This window comes from Tupaia chinensis, unplaced genomic scaffold, assembly GCF_000334495.1.
Source record: "Tupaia chinensis unplaced genomic scaffold, TupChi_1.0 Scaffold000569_1, whole genome shotgun sequence".
NCBI lineage: Eukaryota > Metazoa > Chordata > Mammalia > Scandentia > Tupaiidae > Tupaia > Tupaia belangeri.
This window is the reverse complement of record NW_006160083.1, coordinates 3,103,614-3,129,622: the sequence shown is the minus strand read 5'-3', so window position 1 is coordinate 3,129,622 and position 26,009 is coordinate 3,103,614. Positions and strand designations below refer to the sequence as shown.

The following is a 26,009-nucleotide window of genomic DNA, read 5'->3' as shown; positions in this document are numbered from 1 at the left end:
TGCGGGAGCCTTCTAGAGGTAGCAAAGTTAGGAGCAATGCTCGGAGTAAAGCGCGTCACGGACGGTTTGTGGGAGGTGTCTAATGGGATCATAGCATCAGCGCTGTTGCCTGGTTCCACTGAGGGGAGAGGAGTGTGGACACTGAGACTCCCTCCCCTGGGTCAGGCATCATGCTCATTGCCTGACTGACCTGGAACAGCTTCATGAGCACGTGACCTGTGTACGCACACGGCTCGGCTCTGCGGAACTGCCACGGGCCTTACTGTCACATTCTTGAAGCTCTGTAGTAATCTTTGTTTTTTTGGTTGGTTGTTTCTTTCATTGTTTTTATTTTCTCAGTAGTAATTTTTGAACAAGGGGGCCCCTGCTTCCATTTGGTATCTTGCAAAACGATTGGGTAAATTATATAAATTATTGCATAATTAGCTCGCCATAGATGATCTCATTGAATCTCACACGTCCCTGAGAAATGACTATTATCCTGTTTCCCTGGAGGTATAGGAGGGACCTGAAGCCCAGAGAAAAGCAGTCATTTACCTAAGCCACACAGCTGGGAAGGCTTGAGAATTTGTACCCAGGTCTGCCAATCTCCAAAGTACTCATAGCACACTGCCTCAGTTTCACTGGAACGTTTATAGTATGTTCTGGTCTCGGGAGGCCTTGTGCTGGGGAAGTGTGTCGGGACCCTGAGGATACCGGAGGAGGAGGGTGAAAACTCAGCCAAAGCAGAGCTACCCATCGCAGGTACTTCCTCACTGTTCGCTGTTCTGTTGGGGCCAGATTGAGTCAGGCAGCAGGACACGCTCTTGTTTGGAAGGACACCAAGAGTGTGGCGCAATCTCGCCTCAGGGCAGACTTTGAGGTTTTAGCTCTTATGGCAAAAAAACCTCGTCACAGGCAGCCCCTGTGCAATGCCCAGTGTTTCTGAAGTTCTTCCTGTTGGCCACTCTGCCCTTCGATATTGCAGGGAGGAGTGAGAGTCGGCAGACCTCAGACTGTGACCACCATCTGCCTGGTGCCTTACAAGGATGTAGATGAGAAGGGAGCGGTGATGGAGATAATTAGAATGCATAATTTATTTTTTTTGGAGAGGTTTTTGCTATAGGGCACGTGCGCTCGCCAGAGAGAGAAAGACAGAGAGACAGAAAGTAAGAAATCACCCCCCAGGGTTATGGCCACGCCGCAATCCCTTCTCCTCCATTCTCGGGATTTTGGGCATGCACGCACACATGCCCGGCGTGATTTTCAGCCACAGAGTCTGGGACTCGAACCGTAGTCAACTACATGGGAGTCCAGCGACATAGCCATTATGCTAACCACTGGTCCCTAGAATGGATAATATTAACCAGGTACTTATGGTGCCAGACAACTTATTTATTTATTTGTTTAGAGATATTTTTGCTATTAGGGCACGTGTGCTCACCAGAGAGACAGAAAGCGAGAAATAACCTCCCAGAGGGGATGGCCACACTAGTCTCTTCTCCTCCATTCTCTTCCCGGGATTTATGGGATGCACACACACGTGCCCAGCATGAGTTTTAAGCTGCCAGGTCCAGGACTCAAACACTGTCAACTACATCAGCTGCCTTTGGGGACCTGAGGTAACGAGAGAGCAATTACAGTTGAGAGCGCGGTGGGCAGTAGGAGAATGCAAGATGGAGGAGATGGCGATCGCATCGCTTTGCCTTTGTGTGATGGCAGGCACACTTGTGGGCCGTCTGCGTGTATTGTCCTCGTTGAAGTTTCCCCACACTCCTACGAAGGAGGCTCTTCTTATCCCTTTTTATAGATGAAGAGCTCCAGGCGGGGTCACGTTGTTGGCTGAAGGTCACAGAGAAAGGGAACCTGTGATCCTAACTCAGTTCTGCCCTCCGGAGACAGCACAGACTGAGGGCTTGTGGGAGCCCCGCCAAGAAGGGTGCTTGTGATAAAGATCGAGAGATCAATAAGATCTGGGGGCAGGAAAGGAAAGGCATTTCGGGCAGTGGAAACAGCAGGAACAAAGGCAGAGAGTGGGACTGTGACCCAGCATGGACTCTGGGTGAGTGTGGCTGGAACACAGTGCGGGGAGCAGCAGGACCCACGGGCCTCCCAGGTGGACACTGAGTTAATCCAACAGGTGGCCTAGAACCTCACACCCCCCTGACATATTTTCATCAGGACCTCCAGGTCTTGGAGATCCCACCCCCAGCCAGATAATGCCTGGCTGGGCTGCCTCCTGCTGGGATCCTGCAAAGTTATTCTCGTTTGCAACTCCAGTTCCCCTGGCCATAAACAGGGCTTTGCAATTGAAGCATCACGTGGAGAGGAAACAAGCCTGCCCCCTGTTCTCAGCTTAAAGCCTGCAGTGGCATCCACTGCCCTGAGGTCTAAGAACAGTTCCCCCGATTCAGCCTACAAGGCCCTGCTGATCTGGCCTCTAACCCTTCGCCCAGTCTCCCTCGCCCTCCTCGTGCTCCTATGGTTGGATGCTCTCTGCCCAGAATACTCTGCCCCTGCACTGGGCCTGGCCAACTCCCCTTATCCTTCAGCTTTCGCCCTGTATGCTACTTCCTCAGGGAGCCCCAGAGAGCTGGCCCAGGGTCCTGGGCTCAGATAGCTACTCAAGGCAGCCGGCTGTGCTTCCCCTCGTGCCACATTCGTTGTTGCCAGCCCCTCACGCAGGTGCCTGGCTCTCCCTCTAACAGCGACTCCGCCCCCGGGGGTGTACAGTTGCTCCTGCCCCCCACCCCTAGCACCAGGCCCGGCAGATGTCACTCTAATGATACAGCGGAGCAAGGGGTGGAGAGGAGTGGGCTGACACAGCGAGGGAGGCACTTTATAAACGCCCCGTGCCCTGTGGTGCTTTTCCATCCTTGTGCTTCCCCTGCCTGCCTCTGTCTGCTTTCCTGTGAGCTGCGGGTAAGTGGAGCCTCGCCTGTTTCACAGGCCAGTGCCTGAAATACAGGGGCGATAGCTGATGTCGAGGACACTAGAGGAAACCCCATGAAATGATGGTGAGACGCTTCTTTGTGACTCGGGAGTGTTGCCTCTTTAAAACTCTGCTCCAGTGGCCAATTATTTCTCTCAGCCCACCTCCTCTCCCGCAAAGCCAGCCTGATTAGCCCTGTGTTTAGTCCGTCCCGCAGAGGGACACGCTGGGCCGGCTGGATGCTGGCCTCATTCTGCAGAGCAGGAGGAATCCTTGCTAAGCACACATCAGTCTGCAGCCAGCTTTGGGTTTAAGGGGCTTCTCCCTGCGGTCTGGGTTAACCTTTGCTTTCTGGCTGCCGGCCGCCCACCATCGCCTCTCTGCACCTGTGCTCTTCCCAGCCCTGGTGCTGCACCTGGGCTTCATCTGGGCCACCTGGTGATTTCCGGGCACCTGCTCCAAAGTAGGGACCCTAACGAGCCTAGGACCTCCTGCTGAGGCTCCCAGGACATCTGGAGATCCTCAGGGCCTGGAGAGCTGCAGAAAGGAGCTGCCTGGTAAGAGCTATTAGTGGATGGGAGAGAATCTCAAGCCATTTGGCAAACTTTCTGTTACCCCGTGGACTGTGGGGGCTCTTCAGAGGCAGGTCTACACTCAGAGCAGGGGGACACATGGCTTCCTGTCTTCTGTTGTCCTGGAGCTTTTGGAAGCATTGGGGGTAGGCAACAGGACTGAAGGAAAAGCTGGAGAGCCAGATTTGAGGAAACACAGACCCTCTAGGATGTGGGTGATAGGATCCGCTGGGCAGAAACAGCTGGTCCCACTGCTGGGATGTGTCCATGTTCCGACTGCGGCACTGGTTGAGATCCCAGGACAAGCGTCCCTCTGCTCGCCCCAAGATCCGCACCCACCCTGACTGGGAGAACAGAGAGCCCACACTTGGGTGGTTGTTGCACCATGGCTGTATATATTAGGAAAGGTGGGCTATAAGGCAAAATTGGGGTGTCATCACTACAGAAAGGAGTAATGGATGCTAAGCAGGCAAAGAATTGCCGTGATAGCCAGGTCTCCTGGTTATCCTTTTGGGCATGCACACACATGCACCCTGCCACTCCTCCTGCCCTGGCACTAGAACCTGGAAAGGCTCGCAGGTGGCCAGCCCACCCCTGCCTGTTTCAGAGACTTGAGCTCCAGTCTTCAGCGTGTCAAAAATCCACCCAGTCATGTTCTTGGAGTAAGGCTGGCTAGCTGTGTCTTCACAACTCTCTCTAAAACCATCTTGACCTCCTGACACTGGCTGGCGCCATGCCATGAGGTCCGCAGAAGAGGCCTCTCTGGTTGGGAACAGGTCCTGATGCAAATATGTCAGGCTAACCCACATGGGAAGGTTTCAGGTTTGTATCCAGAGACCTTCCTGGACACTCCATGCATGCACATGCTCGTGATCCAGGCTGGTTGATACCTGGAGTAGACGTGCATGGGGACTCTAATGGGAGTGCCTTTCTCTCTCTCTGTCTCATGAAAGAAAGAAATGAATCAACTTTTTTTTTTTTTAGGGGGGGTTTGCCCTAAGGTACACATGCTCGTCAGAGAAAGACAGAGAGAGAGAAAAAAAAATTGAGAAATCATCCCCCTAAAGGGGATGGCCACACAGCAATTCTGTCTTCTCCATTCTCCTCTCGGGCTTTTGAGCATGCACGCACATGCCCCCTGTGTGATTTTCAAGCCCCTGGGTCTAGAACAAAAACCACAGTTGGCCACGTGGGAGCCCAGCACCTTAACTACCACTACACTAGCTGGCCTCAAAAAGAATCAACTTTTAAAGTAGATCTTAAGGTGCCAGTGGTAGCATGGTGGTTAAGGCAGCTGGATCCTACGTGGCCAACCACACAGTGTGAGTCCCAGACCCAGAGGCCTAAACATGCCTAACACCTAGAGACGTGTGTATGCATGGGAGAACAGGGAGACAGGATTGTTGGATGACCCTGGGGGCTACTTTCTCTCCCTACCTCCCTCTCTCTGTTTTTGTGTCCAGCAAGCATACATGCCCTATAGCAAATTTTTAGAAAGGTGACTTGTAGAAACAAAATCTTTAAAGAGGCTAATAAAATGTCATCAGTACTGGACTCCTCCTGCAACTCTGGTAGGCTGGCGATCACGGAATGCTGTCCGCAGAAGAGGCCTCTCTGGTTGGGAACAGGGCTGCAGATCGCCACTCCACTCACTGGGCAGTCCAGAGCAAGCCCAGTTCTCAAGAAACCACCCAGAACTGGAGCAGAACTCTGGTTCTGCTGGGGCTCTGGTTCCCCAGCTCTGCTAACATCTATTCCTAACTGGAATGGTTTCTCTTTGCAGCAGAGAAAAACACCTCTGGAATGATAAGCCGCCCTTCTCCAGGGAGGATGGAGTGGATCATCCCTCTGATTGTGGTATCAGCCTTGACCTTCGTGTGCCTCATCCTTCTCATTGCTGTGCTAGTTTACTGGAGGTGAGTAAGTGGCCAGTGCCCGCAGAGAGGTTGTGGGTGCCAGGCGCGGCCAGGTTGCACTCACAGGGGGTGGGGTGGGGGGGAGCCATGGCCTCTGGGTTCAGAAAGGTGAGGAAGCTTTCCTGATTGTGTGTCTCCACCTGGGAGACCTTCTAGGCTCCAGAAGACACCTGTAGGCCAGAGCCACTTTTGGGGTCAAGGCACTTAGGGTAAGCTTCTGGGATTTAGCACCAGGGAGGATTTTGCCTGAGAGTCTGAGAGATCTGAGTTCAGATCCCGTCTGCTAGTTGCCAACTTCAAATCCCATTCCCACACTGAACTTTAGTTTCTGAACCTCCAAAATAAAAAGTTTCAGAGCATTTTCGGTGTCTCTGAAACCATGCTTTATTTTGTGGTATTCATATAATAACGCTTCTTTACCTTAAAATGTTTTCTTTTTTTTTTTTTTTGATGAAAATGAAATCGGGTACTGGGGAAACATGTCGCATGTTGTATGGCATCGATACACGTAAAGCGGCAGACTGTAAGCCCTCTTGCTGTCATCCTTGACCTTGAACTGGTTCTCACCGCCTCCCACGGAAGGCAGTCTGCAGCCTCTGTCATAGGTCCAGGTGTGTGTCCGGGTACACGTCTCATACAGCTCGGCTGACGGAGTCAGGCTGGCCCACTCGGTGGCCTGTCTCAGGCTAATGGAGGCAGCGTAAGAGAACCCGCTATCTAACAAGCTCAGTGAGAAACAGGTGTCCGGTGCCCATCTCTCCCTCCCTCCTGTCCGCTCATTCCATTGATTTTGAGCCCCTGCGATGTGCCTGAAAAATGAACAAGCGAGAGAACAGTCCTGGCTTTTATGGAGTGTACGTTGTAGTGGAGGAGACAAGCAACAAAAGAAAGCAGAGGAATCAACATTTCATTCCTAAGATGGCGTTAGGTGTGTAGCAGAGCACACGAAATCTAGAATCGGGCTGTGGGTGAGAGTTCAGAGCGGTTGAGGACAGCCTCCTGGGAAATACTTGAGCGTAAAGAGAAGGGAACCGAATGGGCTGCACTGGGGGAAAGTTCCCAACGGTGGAAATGTCACATGCAGAGGCCCTGAGGCAGGAGCATGCCTTGCATGTTCCAGGAGCAGCAGGCAGTCCGAGTGGCTGGAACACGTGGGTACAGAGGAGACTATGGTAGAATGCGGGGGCCAAAAGAAACAGAGTAGGGGAGGAGCTGGACATGTCCAGTCTTGTGGGCCAATGTAAACACCCCGCCTTTGCCCTGGGATGAGTAGGGTTTGGCTCAGGCCAGTGTTGTGATCTGACCTCAGGATCACTCGTCTGCTGTGTCAAACACAGACTGAAAAGGAGTTGAGGCAGAAGCAGAGGCCATGGGGAGGCTGCAGAACTAGTTCAGGAAGGAAGTAACTGTGGCTCCAAGGGGGCGTGGTGCCCGTGGTGACAGCTGGCGTGCAGGTGTAGTGAAGGTGGGATCGGCACGCCTGCTGACAGACTGGCTGTGTGTGTGTGAGTCCGTTCTCAGCTGGAGGGGACAGGGAACAGGAAGAGGTTCTCCGGTGGTCGGACAGTCACTGTAGGCCTGTTAGTGCTGCAGACCAGCTGCAATCGGAGGTGCACTGTGTTTGGGGGTGAACACAGGTGCACCAGAGTCGTCTCCGTGTCATGTCTTTGCCAGGAGAAAGTGGTCTGCAACCAGGTGTTTTCAGCAGCCACTGGTGAATGGAGGCTGTGGAGTGAGCGTCTAACTGAGCGTATCAAATAACAAAGGTCCACTTGCCCACATCCTGGCTCTGCTCGCTGCTGTGTGTGGTAGTCTCAGAATCTCCCACTGGGGAAGGAGGTCCACAGCTGCCCGGGTGGATGATCCTCACTTAGCAAGCCCAGCATGAAGAAGTTCATTACACCAAGAAGTTCTAACAAAAAGTCAGGACTGGGCCTGCAGGCAGCATGGAGGTTAAGGAGGCTGGATCCCACATAGCCAGCCCTGCAGTTTGAGCCCAGACCCAACAGCTTGAAAATCATGCCAGACGCATATGTGTGTGTGTCTAAAGTCCCAAGAGGAGAATGGAGGAGGAGGGATTGCTGTGTGGCCATCCCGCCTGAGGGATGATTTCTCACTTTCCCTCTCTGTCTCTGTTTCTCTCCAGTGAGCTCATGTGCCCTTTAGCAAAAATTGAAAAACAAAAACAACTAAGGACTGTTCTTGATTGCCCTTTGTCTCCTCTGCCAACCCCTGAACACATCATGGTGACCAGGAAGGAGCACAGACCTCATGGCCACAGCCCAAGTTGCATGGTCTCCAAGGGAAGGCCGTGCAATGTAGGAAAGAGAGCTTTAAAATCCTTCCCTTCAGGACCAGCAGATGGCGTAATGGTTACGTCGCTGGACTCCCACATAATCAACTGCAAGTCGAGTCCCAGACCCGGTGACTTAAAACTCACTCTATGTGGGTGTGTGCCCAAGATCCCGAGAGGAGAATGGAGGAAAAGGGGTTGCAGCCTGGTCTTCCCTCCTGGGGGGTGATTTCTGGCTTTCTGTCTCTGTCTCTCTGGTGAGCGCACATGCCCTATAGCAAATATCTCTTAAAAAAAAAAAACCTTCCCTTCAGTATATATTTTCCCTGTAGAGAAGTATGTGTGCCCTATAGCAAAAACGTTAAAGAAAAAAAAAAAACAAAACTGGAGCTGGACAAGGGTTTCCCAAAGGACATGAAGGTCCTAAGACGATTGACTGAGAGATTTGGCTCGGCGTTCTGTTATTGCAGTGACCACAGAGCCTTCTCTACTGTGGCACGGGCACCAGAGCCATCCGCAGCTCCCTACTGTGGCTGCAATGTGTGCACAGCACAGTTCCCGTCACATGCCACACCGGCCTGCTGATTCAGGGAGGAGGTCCCTTGGTCCTTGGAGTCCACTGGAAGAGGCAGATGAGTAAATCCAGTAGAGTACGGTGAGCGTTTGGAGAAGTGTCAGTCCAGGTTGCCATGAGAGCACAGAGGCCGGGCTTCAGCCAGCCTGGAGCGGGGGCGGGTCAGAAGCAGCTCTGGGAGGACAGATGTCAGCTGTCTTGAAGCACAAGCAGCTGTAGGCCAGGTCAGGAGAGTGCGGAGGAATGCGGTTGGAGAGAGGAGGCCTGGCCTACTGCAAGCAGATACATGCCATCTGTGTCACAGAGTGTGGGGACAGCCAGGGGCTCTGATGCCCCCAAAGGGATATGTGTCTTACCCTGAGAATGACAGGAAGGTGCTGCTGGAGCCAAGCTGCAGGCAGGCACGGTCGGGAATCGGCGGTACTGTGGAGTGTTTAAGGGAGAACACAGAGCAGAGCCGTGGAGTCCAGATGCCAGCCCCTGTTCCACCCCGCCCACCACCTCTGTACCCATAGGCCATGGGTTCTTTATTTTATTTTATTTTCGAATAGGGCATGTGCACTCACCAGAGAGACTCAGAGAAATAAGCAAGAAAGCGCCCCCTGGGAGGGATGACCCCTCTGCAATCCCTTCTCTGTTCTTCTCTATTCTCCTCTTGGGATTTTAGGGCATGCATGCACACATGCCCAGAGTGTTTCTCAAGCTGCCAGGTCTGAGACTTGAACCGTTCAGTCGGCCATGTGGGATTCAGCCACCTTAACCATCATGTCGCCTGCTGGCCCTGGAGCATACATTCTTAACAGGAATGCTGTTGCTCCCGAGGGGTGACAATTGGTTCTGTAGAAGTTAAATGAAAAATTCCTTGTATGTAAAGCACAGATTTAGACAGACAGACAGACAGGTGCACATACAGGTATACTGTGTATTAATAGTATTAAATTGAGTCAGGAGTGGGTAGTTATGGGAGAAAAATGTCTATAAATGTCCCCTTAAAGGGGACAGCAGTGAAAAACAGATCGGAAAACACTGTCTTAGATGAAGACTTCCCACCATCTCTACAATTTCCTTTAGAGTTCATTCCTTCAAATGCTCTCAGTTGGGCAAAGTATTTATCCTAGAAATAGCGAGAAGTCATCTGTTTGGAGCTAAATATAATATAAATGTAGGTCAACCAGTAGAGCAGAACCACTTGGAACAGAAAAGGAAAGGACTGACTATAAAGTTAATGAAATTGGTTTGGGTGATGCTCCGAATAGCCCTGAAGACAATTCCAGAGGAAGCCATCCCTAAATAACGAGGGTAAAGGTAAGCCACTCTGCCCAGCACGAACCCGGGCATCAGCTGTGAAGCTCAGAGTCCAGCCTCATTAATTCAGCCTGGCTGTCAGAGACTGTCTCCATTTCCTGCAGACATACCTCAGTAGCCTGCCCACACAAACGCTTATTTCTCACCCTCCTGACGTCTGCCAGGTTAGGTAGCCCTCTTCCACCAGTGGCTCCTCTTTCTGGGACACACGTTTCCTAAATTACTGCAGCAGAGGCAGAGAGATGGAGGCACCCAGCCCTCAACAGCTTGTCTGGAAGTGGAACCTTTCACTCCCATTGGCTCACCACTGGCCACAGACAGCCACACCCTCGGCCCAAGGACACAAGACGAGGTAGGGGAGCGCACACAGATTTGAGCAGCATCCCCGCAAACGTCCTCACGTATTTAGACGCGTTGGGATCACAGGGTTAAGAGTATGTTTTCTGAATGAGAAAACTTTGGAGGTGAGTTGTTAGTTTCATTATCTCAGTGTTGGCTAGAACTAAAAAAAAAATACAGGTGGAGGTCTCAGGTACACTGAGGAGCTGAGAAATTTATATTAAAATGTTGTTACCTGAGATGGTAGAGCTAGATGCTGCAATTCTCTCTTGCATGTTCCTTATAGAGGTTTCCCTTGAAGTGAGGTGGGAACCAAAATCTGTAACCTGGAACCAAGCAAATGTTGCTATGAAGCTGGGAAGAATTGTGTGCAGAACGGCTCCGGATGAGGGTCAGGGTGACAGGGCAGCTAGTAAAAATAAAATTGACCAACAATTACAGCTTGTCTTCTTTTATAAACAGTGCCCTGCTGTGAGCCTTAGAAATTCTGCAATCTGTATTAACTGTGCAAAGGTTCAGAGTCCCTGCAAATGATTCAGAGCAATTAAAAATAGTTCAGAACTATTGAAAACGAGAGGGAAGAAATCAATTCAGTAATTTCTGAAGCGTGCCGTTTTGACCTGGCTGCTCAAGAGGTAACAAAGCACACCTTTTGAATTACTAGTAAGAGAGCACGTTCCAAGGGCTCCATATCCTCTGCCTCACCAAGACAAGCTGTTTATATGGCACTGATGTGATGTTCCTGAGAAGGCTTGGAGCAGCACAGCTGCTGCCACTCAGGGAGAAGAGGGTAATCTTTGGAAGGTTTCATTTTTGGTTTGCATACTTTCAGGTCGATGCTAAGGGAGGAGCTGCATGCTGGTGTCCAGTCAGTGTGCCAGGGGATGCACCTGTGTTTCAGCTGTGCTGGAGAGGGGCTTAGCCACTGTGGGCAAGATGGCACAACCCGCCCAGTATGTGGGTATTGCACATATCCTGATGCTAATGTAGCTTTGTAATATTGAGGAGAGTTGCCTTAAAAGTAGCTCTTCTCGGGACCAGCAGGTGGAGTGGTGGTTAAGGCGCTGGACACTCCCACATGGCTGACCGGGGTTCGAGTCCTGAATCTGGTGGCTTGCTTTCTCACTTCCTCTCTCTCTCACTCTCACCCTCTGTCTCTCTCTGGTCAAATTAAAAAATAAATGAATGAATAAATAAAAAATAAATAATTATTTTTGAAAAGAAAAGTAGCTCTTCTCGGGACCAGCAGTTGGCATAATGGCTATGTCGCTGGACTTCCATGTAGTCAACCACGGTTCGAATCTCTCAGACCCGGTGGCTTAAACTCACATTGAGTGCATGTGCGTGCGTGCCCAAGGTCCCGAGAGGAGAATGGCGGAGAAGGGACTGTGGTGTGGCCATCCCCCTGGGGAGTGATTTCTCGCTTTCTGTCTCTCTCTGTCTTTGGCGAGCACATTCTCCCTATAGCAAAAACCTCTTCCCCCCCCCCAAAAAAAAGTAGCTCTTCCCTGTCTCATAAGTAAAGTTACACCCTGAAATGTATGTGTGTGTGTGTGTGTGTGTGTGTATTTTATTTTTTTCAATCGCCAGAAAACTTATGCACTCACCAGGGCGAGAGAACGCCGTGTGCATGTGCACACACAAATAGTCACACCACAATCCTTTTCCCTTCATTTTTCATCCTATTGGGACTTTGGGCACATGCACATATGCACCTAGTGTCTTCCCAAGCCTCCAGGCTGGGGCTTAGACTGTGGTCAGCCATGAGGAACCTGCCCCCCCGGCCCCCTATGCACAAGTTTAACTGCTAAGCAAGAGGGCTAGTCTGGATTCGTCTGTCTTAAGGCCTGAATCCCCAAGAATATTTTAACTATTCACTCCACCAGACATTACATTCCCACCTAATCAGCATACAGATGCTCAGTAGTAAAAAGCATGGTTATGTCCATTCTGCAGACCAGAAAACTGAGACTTACTGTGATCAGGTGACATGCCCCGTCACCATGTTACTCTTTAGTAGATTCCGACTTTGAACATAGCCAATTCGACTTCATAGCCCTCTGCCCTAATCCTTACATTATATTGGCCAGGTGAGGAGTAGCAAGCCTCAAGGCATCTTCTTCCTCCCACACCTATTTAAAAGGGGCAGGGGGGGGGGGGGGGGTAATGCTGCAGAGATGCTGGGAGACCAGCAGTGGGGTGGTGGGTAAGGTGCTGGACTCCCACATGGCTGACTGTAGTTTGAGTCCTGAATCTGATGGCTTGAAAGTCACACCAGGCACACGTGCATGCATGCCCAAAACCCTAGGAGAGGGTGGAGGATGGCATGGCCATTCCCCTTGGGAATGATTTTTTAGTTTCCCTCTCCTTGTCTCTCTCCAGCGAGCACACACGCCCTTTGGTGAAAACCTTAACAGAAAATGCGAGAGGGCACGTGTGCTAGCCAGAGAGCGAGAAAAGGAGAAAGTGCACCACCCCCCATGGCCATGCTGTAATCCCTTCTCCTCCACCTCTCTACCCGTTGAGATGGGGGCTTGCACACAGATGCCTAGTGTGTTCCTCAAGCCACTGGGGCCAGGACTTCAACCACATGGTCAACCAGGACGAATCTCACCCCTTCAACCACCAGGCCACAGGGCTGGCCCACACAACTTGCTTTTATAGGTGTGTGTGCATGTGTAATGTGTGTGTGTGTGTGTGTGTGTGTGTGTGTGTGTGAAAAAGACACTTTGAGGGAAGGAAATATGTCAGCATGTATACCATCCTCTAATGGTATAGTTAATTGGTTTGGAAGACCAGACTCAAACCAATCTGTGGCTTTGGACTTGTCCAAATCACGTGGAAGAAAACTTCAAGGGACCACTGTACTTGCTGGCTTCTGAAAGCTGACTAGTGATGTTTCCTCTCAGCTTCTTCTCCATGATGTGAGAAGGTTCGGGCGTTTAATAATGGGACTTACGTGATTGTCATCCCAGCTCCTCGGTGCCAGTCACCTTGCTGCTACGTAGCCTTGTACTCTAGATGGGAAGGACTTTCTGGGGTGGAAAGCGCTTGACGTTTTGGATTCGGATAGGGCTGAACTAACTGCACAGATTCTAGAACAGAAAATGGGAAACTCGCTAAGTGGGAATAGTAACATCTGACCCAGGTTTGTGAGAGTCTGGTATCAGGAGGATTTCATGCCCTGTTCTAGAAAAGTCCCTCTCCAGCTCGTGACCGAGCCATCTGTGGTCGACCAGTCAGCACTGGTGTGGCCACATGTGCGGACAGGGAAAGATCTCTCTGTTCCTCTGAGTCCCATTTTTAGACTTTTAGAAATTTGGCCATGTGCTGGTGCCTCCTCATTAAGAATGTTTTTCGTGAAAACAAGTGAGTTTTGTTGACATTGCAATTTTTTTTTCTCCCTGGATGTTCAGTGGGAGACAGAGTGTAATAAATATGAAGGGATGCAAACCGCAAATGTGTGGGGGATTTGTGTTGGCATAATGGAGGCTCAGGCAAACAAACAGATGCGCGCGTAAGTCGAGTGTGGGCTTGTGGTGACACCCCTCTCTTGCTCGTGGGATGACCACATGTGCCTCGCCGGAGCGCAGATCCCTCCTGTATTCCCACAGTAGTGACAATGACACTGAGAGCTGCCACGAGCTCAGCCGCACAGCCCTCACCCATCTGCTGTCACAGCCCAGGCTCCCAAGCTTTCTCGCAGATGACGTGGTGTAGGTGCCGCGCCCCCCCTCCCTCCGCCCCAGCAGTCACAGAGGAGACAGGCATGATAAAAGAGATCTGGGGCTGGCTCTGTGGCCTGGTGACTAAGGCAGCGGGATCCCACATGGCCAACTGCGCGGTTTGGGTTCCAGATCAGGCAGCCTGAGAAACGTGCCAGGCATGTGTGTGCCCAAACCTCAAATGGAGGAAGAGATAGACAGGAAGAGATTGCAGGGTGACTGTACCCCATGACGGGGGGCAAGCCGATGCCCCCCTCTAGCAAACAAACAAAAAACGCTGAATGGCCAAAGTGGGTTATCTAGACTTCCACAGGCACCCCTCCTGCGTTGGCCCTGTGCCCTAGTGATGGGGGTAGCTGAATCCCACATGGCCAGCTCCGTAGTTCGAATCTTGCACCTATGGGTTTGAAAAACATGCCGGGTGCATGTGTGTGTGTGCCCCAAATCTCAGAAGGATGGATAAATAAAGAAGGAATTGGAGCATGGCCACACCCCATTGGAGTGCTTTCTCCCTCTCCCTTCTCTCTCTTTCTCAAATAAAAAATATATTTTAAAAAAAGTATGATTTCTCCCTTTGGCTGCAAACAGCAGAGGGGAAACACCACTAATAATGATAACCAACAGTGGGTAATTAATTCAAGGCACCTGTTGTGTTGTTGAACCCTCACAGCAGCTGTGTGTGATGGGCAGAACCCCAGGGGCCACGTCACCCTCGTCCTAAGAGAGGAAACAGTTTCTAGAGGGGGAGATGACTTCCCTAGGATCCCAGGGCTTCTACACGTTAGAGGTCCCGAGGGTTATGTGGGGTTTTTCGACCTAAGACTCTTGATGGCTGGCCCATTTATTCCTTCGTTTATCCATTCAGCAGCATTTCTTATGCATCTAGTTGGTGCCAAGCACTAGACATTCCGTGAGAAGGCAAAGCTCTTGTCTTCAAGAGGCTCAGACTTCAATGGATGGTAAGAGCAACTACATAGAGATTATCCCAAATAGAGGTGCAAAACTGGTGGTCTGCAGACTGTTTTTAGTGTGTTGACCTGTTCATTTTAGATTTAAAAGAAAAAAGAAAAACCTTTTGAAAATAGGAAGAAATTAATTAAAAACCCAACTGTCTGGGTTCTCGTGATAAATCGAAAGATCTGTTGACATCGTTCTCATACTCCCATGTGTTGGTGGCCGGGTCACACTTGCTGTGGTGGCTGCTTTACAAGGGGCACTCTCTGGCCAGTTTGCCAGGCTCACCCCATTTCTTGCCTGGCCCCTGTGGGTGGTTAAGTTTGCATTCCTCTTGGCCAGGCTGAGATGGGAAGGGAGAGGGAGCTCAGGAGGGCTTCCTGGAGGAGAGGATGTGTGGCCTACAATTTTCATAGGAAAAGGAAAAAAGAACAAGCTTTCCATGCAGGGGCAGCTGCATGGGAGATGACCTAGAAGTGCTGGACCACAGAGCATTCGGCATCTCCAGAGGGCAAAACTCCATCAGACTGCCCTTCCTCTGTGCAAAGAAAAGGTCCTGCCCTGGCTGAATCCGATTCTTTTCAGGCATCTCTGCATATGCAAAGGCACTGGGTCAGATGCGTAATGTCCTCTTGTGCTGAGGGAAGGAATGAGTAGCAAAAGGCGGATTTCTATCCAACTTCTCTCAAGTCTAGGAAAACCCGGGCCTCCGAGGCATGGTTTTGGGTGGCCCTTGTGCTCACCAATCTCTTCCGCACACAGATCATTTACTGGGTCACGAGGATTCTGAGCATCACCGTTTTCCTTTGAAAACTGGTGTCTGCCTGTGCTACGTTTCTGTTTCTGGAGCCTGTATTGATGGCCTCCATGTCTTAAGAATTTCTTTTTAATCACTGGGAATCATTTTGACAGTTCAGCTCTTCAAAACCTGTGTGTCATGCCAGTGGGGAGACCTAAAGGCCATTTTGTGATGCCAAAGCATGGGCTACATCGGCGGGCTTGCGTTCAGGAGGACACTGTGGTGTTAAACCATCTTGCTTGGAGAGCTAAAAGGGATGGGAGGGGGAGCCTTTGAGGTCCCCAGCTCTTCCCGGTGATGGGCACCTGGTCCCCCCCCCCCTCTACAACTGTGCTCAGGGAGGTCTGGACCATGTGGCGGCTAATGCTGTCGATCCCAGGCAACTTTTTGCTCAATAACTGTTTCCCAAATGGCTACTCAGGGGCCTTTCAGAATTCACCAGAGCTGTCAGTTGTTATAGTAACCGGCCCCCTGCTGTCGAGTTGGCCCTGAGATGCCAGTCACAGCTCTTGGAATGGGCTAACACACAGTCATTAGACAAAAGCGGGGCGAGTTGCTGCTAGAGGTTGCCATTTAGACAAGCTCGGGGATCCTAAAGAGACTGGACTGCTGCTGCGGTCCGGGAAGGGGAGGGCACGCAGACGTTCCCACCGAACTCGCCTTTCGCAGAGGAAACGTCTTCCCATGTTGAGGCTTTCCTAGGCAACAGCACCTTCCCTGGGATTCCTCTGGGTGCACGGGCTTCTCCCCCAGGGTGGGCTGCGTCTGCTCTGCCCGTTTGCCCAAGTGGCACCCTGGGCGATTTGCGATATTAGGTATTGATTTCCCGGCATTTGCTTCTCGGAAGAGTGCCGTCAGAGCACGGGTGGTAGCTTGAAGCGCCTGCGATCGTGTGTGAGGAAAACTGCGGAGATCGCCGGCTCTGCTCCAACATTCCCGGAAGAGTGAATCTGGCAGAATTCAGAGTAGGGCTAAGGGTTGAGAAAAAGTCTAAATATTTTCGGAAGCTGCAAATTTCAAGTTTTTATGAAAATTTGTAAAAACATTCCAACACACTCGTGATTTCTTCAGACTAATGCTTGTAGCCACACTGAGCAGACTCGGGATGTCGGGGACGGGGACGGCGCTGTAGTTCCAGCGTGTATGCGACAGAGGGAGCCGAGCAGTTCCGAGTCAGAGGCTCCCGCCCCGGGAAGCGTGTTCCCAGCTGTGGCTTCTCCACGCTCTGGTGCCTGTGTGGGCACTAGAACCCAATATCAAAATCAGTGAAGGCTGTATTCTGGAAGAAGAACCCAGTACTCAACATTCCAGGGTGTCCCTTCCTAGAAATAAAAAGCCATCAGGTGACTCTCACGTTAGCCAAGTATCATCTTTGGAATCCAGGGTTTTGTGCGGGGCTCAGCAGTTTCCAGGAAAGAGAGCATTCACATAGCTTCATTTGTTGTTGCTGTTCTATCAGCAGAGTTTGGTGAGAAAAGGAATCGTTTTGGTATAAAATGCTGTAGTCCAGGTGGTTTGGGGATTAAACAGAGTTAAACATTGTCAAATGTTCTTGTGTGACAAAGTGCACCTTTCAAATTCCATAGCCAAGTCTTCGAGGTAAAGGTTGTTTCCATTTTAAGGGGAGACTACACATAGGGCTGAATACATAAGTTATTTGCAAACCGCTCTCATCTTCCTGAAGTGCCTTTCCTGTGAATTCAGCAACCTGTAATCGTGGATCGGGAACGTGCTTGCCCAGAGTGGAGAGGCATACATGGGGAAAAGACGAAGCTCCACATCTGCCTGATAGCACCCAATTCAGAGAAACTCGTGGCAGAAGGGAAGCCCAAATGGTCCCCCGCAGCATCTCGCCACGTTCTGCTTATGCCAGTGGTACTCTGAGTCATCCTGTTTGCCAGGGCAGGGTGTCAGAGGTGGAGGAACAGGTGCCTGAAGGAAAAGGCTCACGATGGTGTTTGTGAGAGCCCTGCACCGCGTTAACGCCAGGGCTCCTAACACCTAGATGGCTTTTAAGAGCAGAGTTCCTATTTTATGTAAGTCGGCACAGAAGACCTTCATGAAACGGGCCACTGTTGTGTGGAAAACATCCTCTTTTGCAAAGGTCCCAGATGGGGCCTCATGGTGGGGTATGTGTTGGAGGGGATGGGGGCGTTTGTGTGCAACTCTGGGTGGCCAATTGAAAATACTGTCTTCTACACCTGTTCTCTCTTGTTTTTTGTCCATTCAGAGGGTGTAACAAAAAAAAGTCCAAGGGCTTTCCCAGACGTTTCCATGAAGTGCCTTCTTCTGGGGAGAGAGGAGAGAAGGGGAGCAGGTGAGGGGCGGTCCAGCTTAAGGGGGGGAGGATCTCGATGGCTGGGACTGGCTTGTCTATTTTCATTTTGTTGCCTTGAGGGTTAAAGTCTTCTGGACAGCACGATGCTGAAACTCACCTCTCCTACCGAAACTCCCAACAGTGAGACTTGCAACCATCAATTCAGCTTGCGGGTAGCTGGGACCGATTAAAGAATGTCCTGTGTGTGCTTGCTTTGCCTGATTTTGCAGTTTGGGGGGATGCTTTTTGTTTCTAGGTTGGTACCTATTGGGGATGCTCTATGTTTGTGCGTATGTGTGCTGCATCCATTTTTCTTTCCCATTGTTCAGGTATTTGCATGTTTTAGAACCTTGAAATACATATAATGCATGCATGTAGTCTTATAAGTGAAAATATCTCAGTAACATATATGTATCGATGTTAAGGACAAAGAGTAGGAAGGGGAGAAAGAACTGAGCAAATGTGGATGTAAAATGTTCTTTTCCATATTAAGGCTGAAATTAGAAAATACAGTTTGCATACTTAGGGTGGAAAATCATTGTCCTGGAAAGATGAATAATACACATTTAGAAGTCATGATTATACAAACTTGATCGCTACACTTAGGCCTCTTGTTAATATTTCAGTAAGGTTTATCTTAGGCAAACTCTATTTAGTATTAATGTGACAATCTTTCATCATTTCATTGCTAATTAGGCAAATTCACTAATCAGTATATATATCCTACGTCACCCCTTTTTACTTTTAATGAACCAATTCATACAATTTACACTAGAAATTTCATGTGAAATGACCTGACTCCCTTGGTTGTGGGTAAATCAATTATTGGGATAAACTTTTCAATATCCATCTGTTATAATCAGATATACCTATGATATCTGAGAAGGTACAGTACAGGATTGTGACCGATGAATGAGAAAGCCCGTGAGGTACGTTAACGTGTACGGTGCAATTCTGGTCTCGTGAAGAAGGCAATAACTGCGGACACTGGCAATGTAATTGTTCGATTATTTTTATAATCTTGTTACTTGCTGAAGTCTCTGGTTTCTAAGACATCTTCAAAACTGCAAGGGAAAAAATGGAAATAGAAACCCATCTGTATAGCTTTGGATTGAAAGATCTTCTCTCAAGAGAGGGAGACTTTAGCCATCACTTAAATGCTTAACTTTAATACCACATGTTTTCATCCATATAATGTGTTTTTTAACTATAACACTTTAAAGAGCCAGCAGCATCTTGTGGACAGCTCAGAGACAAACTGCACATCCAAGTTCTAAGTTGCCCCAGAAGTGGTGCTATGGCCTGCTAGACTCATTCATGTGCTTGACCCGAAGTGGGACTGGGCCTGTTACAGACACATGTTAGAGCCCGAGAGAGGTGGCTAGAAACTGTATCCCGCTACAAGGCATTCAGTCCGTCTGGTACCTCCTCTGCTTCTGAAGGAAGCTTGGGGGAAGCACAGTCTCTATCCTCGCGGTCTGTGAGTTGGGAACCTTCTTGGGAGACCCTGGGTGTTTATAGAATCCACCTGATTGTGAATCGTATTTTCTTTTTATGTTTTTTCTTTTTCTTTTTCTTTTTCTTTTTTTTTTTTTTTTTTTTTTTTTTTTTTTAATGCAGTAGCTAAAAAGACAGACTCTGGCCCAGGGAAATGTGGATTCCAACTGCAGCTATACCATTTCCTGGCTCTATGACGTGGAAGCTCTTTGAGCCTCAGTTTCCTCATCTCAAAAATGGATGTAATGAGAGCTCCTTTCCATGGGGTGGTGGTAAAGACAAATGTGGGAGTATTTGTGAAATACTTAGTGTGTGAAATATATTACCCCATTGAGACAATGTGGAAACTGAGGCTGGGAGAAATTACTCAGCGAGCCCACACTGCTTAAGTTGAGGAACTGGGACTTCCATCCTATCTACCCCTTCTCCTTACTGTGCAGTGCCGTGCCGGCTACTCCATGAGGAACAGGCGGGCCGGTATAGAGCCTGTCTTCAAGTCTCCAAGTAGCTGCTCTTTCTCACACCAGCTACCCTCCCACACCCTATTCCTCCAGAATCCCCAGTCCCCTTTCTCCATTAGGCTTCTGTGCACCCAGGTCCAGCAGCCCGCTTTCTCTTCTCCTCCCCCCTACACTCCTCAGCTGTGTTTGCTGCTGCCTCCTGACCCAGTTGCTCTATTAGAAAACTTTCTAGGGGGCCAGCCAGTGGTGCAGTGCTTAATGCAGCTGGGTCCCACATGGCCAACTTCATGGTTCAAGTCCTGGACCTACAGCTTGAGAAACACACCTGTTGTGTGTGCATATGTGCCCAAAACTCCGAGAAGAGAATGGAGGAAAAGGGATTGCTGCATGGCCATTTCCATGGGGGGTGCTTTCTCACTTTCAAATTCTCTCTCTGTCTCTCAGGCAAGTGTGCATGCCCTATAGCAAAAACAAAATGAAAATCTCAGGAGAATAAAGTTCCCCCAGTAACCTCTGCCAGGTTTCTGTGGGAACTGGACCAAAGGAAGCACCAGGCTCTCTCACCTCTGTCTGCTTTCGTGCACTCTCGTTTACTCTCCTGGCCGGCATCTCTGTCCAAAATCTGTCCAGGTGGGAGGAGAAAAGCCCCCAGAGATGCCTAAACTGAAACCCTCCAGACAGCTACAAGAGCAGTAACGGAGATCATGCACATGAACTTGATACGGCTTGATCCTTTTCCGTGTCATGATGCGCTTACCTTGAACTGTCCCCTCCCAGAACAGAAAAGAAGGGGACCTTGGGTGCGGAGAACTGTGAAAAGCAGGACAATGACTGTGAGAGATGGTAGCTGATGACTCCCAAGAGAGGAGAGGAAGAAAACAGCAGAACTCAGACCCATATATTTCCTTTATTTTTAAAAGTTGATTCATATTTGTAATAGGTAATATTTGACACAGTTTAAAAATCTTAAAATTCTGTGCTATACACTCCTACATCTTCAGCTCATCAGCCACCCCACCTTCCTCCCTAGCTGCTCACAAATAGTGGCCACTCTAGCCAGTTTGTTGTTCATTCTTCCAGAGATCGCCTTGTGCACATAGATAAACACATAAGAGTAGGTACCCCTGTATCCTCCTTTACACAGCAGTGGCTCCATACACTCTCACAGACCTTGCTTTTTTTCACGTAACACGGTTTTTCTTTGCATTGTTTGTTTGTTTATGTATATCAACAAACAAGCATGCTATTCCTTTGTGTTACAACTTATGTAACTAAACCTCTGCGGCTGTCATTTTGGTTGTACTTTGTCTTTGTTATTACAAACAGTATTGTGAATAACTGTCATTTTTGCAAGTGGGTTTAAGTATTGAGTTGTCAGAAAAGTCATGCCATAATTTTTCTATGTTTCTCTATGCAAAAATGTGTCATGACCTTTCCGACAACCCAATATATCTGTAGGATAAATTTCAGAAATTGACTGTGTCACGGGCCGATGCATTCGTAGTTTTGAGGGATGGCACCCAAACTGCCCTCCATGATGGGATACCAAGATGAGCTTCTATTAGCAGTGCTAAGCATGCCAATTTCCCTGCAGCCTCACCAGCACAGTGTGTTGTTAGACTTCAGTCTGTTTGCCGGAAATAGTATCTTAGTGTAATTTTAATGTGTTCTTATTATATGTGAGGTTGAGGTGTGAGGGTGAAACTTTTTTGGCTTTTTCTGTGAACTGTTTTACTTATATCTTTAAGAGAAAGACTGGTGAGCAGTATGGGTTGCAGACATTGTTTTCCGGTTCATAGTTTGCCATGTAATTGCTTATGATGCTTCTTTAACTTCTATATATTTCCATGTATCTCTATTTTCTTTTATGTCTTTTAGATTTTGAGTTATCATTAGAAAAATCTCTTTACACTGAGGTTACTTTAAGTGCTTTCATGGTCTCAAATTCTAATAGTTAATTCGTAAATCATTTGGAATGTAACCTATGTGATAGTGTGATATCTGAATAAACTTTTTTCCCAGGTTGCGTTAAGTATTTAAAAAGTACTGAAGTCCGGGGCTGTTCAGTGAAGAGGCACCTAATATCCTACTAGGCCATTAAAATATTACTCTTATAGCAAAATATAGTCAATCCGTATGGTAAAGAAGTAAGTAGTTGCCATTAGACCATCTTAGATGATAAATACTGAATAATATGTGCAGTAAATAAAATGTGAATTCCCCAAACAGGCGGACTATCATGTTACAGGAACCTTCCCAAGTTGGGGGTGGGGGGATTGTGTCAGTGTCTTGAAATAGACAGTGGCACATGAGGTGGAGAGTGAATTCCTCAAGCCTTACTCCAGATATTCTGAACATTTCATGCTAGAATTCAAAGAGAAGCTTCTTCCAAGTCATCTCTGACATCAAGTCTCTGTTTCTAGGTAAGAGCTAAGAGCCTTGGGACCCAGTGCTGTCCCAGGTTCACTTCCTTGCAGCCAATAGCAGTATAAAAATTGCCAAGTTCAGGTTCTTGGTCTTGTCAAGTGTGGTTTATGAAGTGACTTTTGCTCTCTTGTTGCTTAAAAAAGTAGTATTCCTCCTACCATCGCCCTAGGTATGCAAGAATTTGTTGGTATACTTACTGTTTAGCAAGAGAATATACTGTTTCAAGGCCTTCACTGTGCCTGCAACTTGTTAATTTTCTCCCACCTTCCTGAAGTCCTTCACTGCAGGCTGTTAGAATCATCCAATAAACTCTCAGTGCAGGAATCAGATCGTTGTCACTTTCGGCTCTAACAGCTGACTGGGACATCTCCCCTACCCATGTGAAAGCAAAAATCTTTTAAAACATTCTGTCCTTGTTTAACATCTGCATCCTCTCATTCCCCATCCATCTTCCACCTGGTTCTGATCTTTTCCGCTCCCTTTGTTTCCTTCCTTCCCTTCTCATATTTGAGAAGCCCCCAGATATCCAAGGTTTGACGATCATATGCCCCAGGATGTTCAGTGCAGCTCTGATGCAAAGTGATGCCATTTAATGATACCCAAGAGCATGTCCCCATTTATCAGATCCTGTGTCCTTTTTTATGATTTGGAAAACATGTCCACCTGAAGCACATTGCGGTTTCTGATTTTCCCCTTCTAGAAGATCCCTTCCTGAAAAGATGCTATGAATATAAGCTGGGTTTTATAAACTGAATCACTTAGCATGCAGTAAAGGAAACCTAACAGTAAGTCAGTTGTTGTATCTGAAAAATCTCAACTTAGAACTTAAGTTGGGCTCCGTTCCAAGGGGAACCCCAGAGTTACGTTGAACAGACAGTCTTGGAGGAAAAGCCCAATAACACTCACAGCCTTTTCCTTCTATTGTATTTGTCACTTTGATTTCTTGAAACAGTTTGCCCTAATAAATCATTTCGTGCCTTTTTAACACAGCTCTCAATCATCTTCCCTGGAGGCATGTCAGTGTTTTCAACATTTCTATTTTTAAGTGACTCTTGTTCATGGAAGGTTTACTAAAACAGAACCATTTACAAAACCAAATATTAATGTGGTTCTTGTTCTTGACAGTAGGAGAATAAACTGAATTATTAGCAGGCGTGCCATTGTAAATTTATATGGGGGTAGTCTATAAATCAGTTAAGATTGCTTAATTAATATTCAGCAGCTGATCAGCCAACTGGCCGCTCTAGGCTGCAGGCAGACGTGGAGCTGTGTTCTGCTAACACACTCCTTCTCATCCTGATGTGATTATAAAGCCATTGAGCTTAATTTGAAGACAGTGACTTGGTTTCTAATCTCTGTGTATCAACATTTGGTTAGTTTTTGATTCCGGGTTTTCTTATGAGTCTAGAAAACCTATTGTGATCCTCCTTTCCACAGCATATGCCATTGAGGACAATGCGTCCCCAAGGACAGCTGTGTCCCCAAGGACCACGGCTGAGAATAAGGTGATACCCCAGGTCTGTCAGCAGCGATGTACATGCTAACCCTAGGTCTGTAGGCCTCAGAAATGCCATTTCCCATAAGCAGGTTTGGTTCCCTGTCCTCTAAGGGACCTTTTTTTATATAATTATTTTATTATGTACTTATTTAATTCAATTTGACCAGAGAGGGAGAGAATGAAAGAGAGAGAAAGCAGGCCGCCAGGTCCAGAACTGGAACCACAAGAGAGAGAGAAAGCAGGCCGCCAAGTCCAGAACTGGAACCACGGTTTGGCATATGAGAGTCCAGCACCCTTAACCACCCCGTCCCTGCTGGCCCCTAAAGAACCTTTTGTGAAAGGGAACAGTGTCGAGTGGGATTCCAGAAGTTTCCAATGTTCCTTCTGGACTCAACATTAGCACTTGGCTCCTGCACAGTACTAGTCACCGCAGCGATGGCCAGGTTTTCCTTACAGGGCGGAAAGAGGAATAAGGAAAGTGTTAGCCCATATCAGGGGTTACCTAAACACGTACCCAGAAACAAAAGCTGCAGAAGGGAAAGGCTTTATATAGAAATATGGCCACTCTGGTGTTCTTCCTTAAGAATTATGTCAGAGTCCTGCAAGGAAATGGGGTGGCAGGTCAGAAATGTAGAGATTTTCTGCTTATCTTTGTAGTTTGCTCTACTTCGTTTGAATAGTAGGCTTGTGTAACTTGAATATATATTAATAAAGCACTGTCACAGCAGCTCTGTGTGTGTGTGTGCGCGTGCCTGTGTGTGTGTGTGTCTCTGTCTCATTAGTCAAGAGGGCCAATTAAACACACTGGAACCTGTCATGTGCTAGCCATGTGTGTACAGTGGGGAGCTCAGGGACTGAAAAGTGACAGCTGACGCTCGCTGATGTCTTCTGCATCCTTAGTAGAAGATGCACTCTGCACACGTGCTCTGCTTTTTGTTTTAGTTTTTAGGTTTATTTATTTGTGAGTGAGAGGGACAAGATATAGCACCCTGGACAGGGTCTGGATGCTGCAGTATACCCCCAGTTTCAACCAACCTGGGTCACGGGCATGCTCATGCCCGGCATTCTCAGGAAGGTCTCCAGACGCAAACCAGTAACCTTCCCATGTGGATCCGGTTTTACCGCCGCACCACCATCTAGCCCCTCTGCATGCCCAAGAATAGAATTTAGGATTTTTGAAAAGGTCTCTATCCTCAAAATATCTCCCCTATTTGAAAGAGTAAAAAGTTACTTTTTTTGAAATTTCAGTTCAAGAGCAAATATTTATGACCCTAAGCCCCATGTGTCCCATGGGTTTTTAGAAACTAGACTCACAAATACATGCACATCTCTACCACGAAGCAGTCAGACACAGCATGGATCTGGGTGTGGGCTTGAGACAGAGGGAGCTGCTCATCACAATCCGCCCAGATTTGAGCAGCTCCTGGACAGGCTAGCACACGTCCGCCTCTTGACTTCCAGTTGAGCCTTTCTTAGCAATCATTTTAAAATAAATGAGCCCATGTGGGTCTTCCAAAAAGAGATGAATGAAAGAATAACAACGAAGGAAGCTCGCTGGCGTCTTGCTACTGAACCCTTCTGTGGAGGTGTGCATAAATATAACATGTGGGCCATCTTTGGTCAAACACCTACACATTCGGGGGGCATTTAGGGGCCATGCTATATGAAAAATGTCTGCCTTTACATGGAGGCCTGCTTCCATGTGACAAGATGCTTACTCTGTGAGAGGCATATGAGCAAAGTGACCAGCTTAGGGACCAACAGATTCACATCACCTGTTTCATTTCCATGCTGTCCCATATACCCACAAGTTTAAATTGAAAAAAAAAACAACAACAACTCACGCAAACTGGGCTGCCTTACTCACACCTGGGATCATGGATCATTCAGCAACTGCAGTGACTCGTAGCACCCTGAGTGGATGGGAGGTAAAAAGAAGAAAGAGAGGTAGAAACATAAAATGTATGGTGGGGAGCCCCTGGATCATACTTTGTAGTTAAACTTGTAAATGGGTGTTTTCGTTTCAAACATTTACTTTATTGCTTTTTGCCTTTAAGGTTTTACATAAACAAATGTTCCTTCTGATGAAATTATGATGTCAGAAAAAGGCTTCTCATCCTAGGAATCTGTTTCATTCAGAGAGGGACATTTAGGGAAGTTGGCTGAAAGAGATTTGGACCTAGAAAGAACATTGAATTGCGTGTTCAGGCACGCCCTTGAGCACTTCCTATCTGAATTCTGTCTCCTCTCCCCTGAGCTCACAATTAGAGACAACGCTTTCTCGTTGTTGATTTTTTATTCCTGAATACCACTGAAAGTGGAAATACAAAAGTACTCACGGGACCTCTCTGAAATAAGCAAGTTGAAATACAACGTAATGAGGTGTCTAACTGCTTTTCTCAGGTATTAAATCCGCCATGT

The 26,009-nt window shown here is 48.2% G+C and overlaps 1 protein-coding gene across 1 annotated transcript in view; it reads left to right on the top strand.

The window, feature by feature from the left end:
- PTPRG (protein tyrosine phosphatase receptor type G) overlaps positions 1–26,009 on the top strand; it is a gene marked incomplete in the record, with an annotated part of 820,292 nt that overhangs the window by 725,156 nt on the left and 69,127 nt on the right. Inside the window, 2 exon segments of the mRNA XM_027775507.1 lie at positions 5,267–5,399; positions 17,619–17,705. Of these exon segments, the coding sequence (XP_027631308.1) occupies positions 5,267–5,399; positions 17,619–17,705 (220 nt within the window).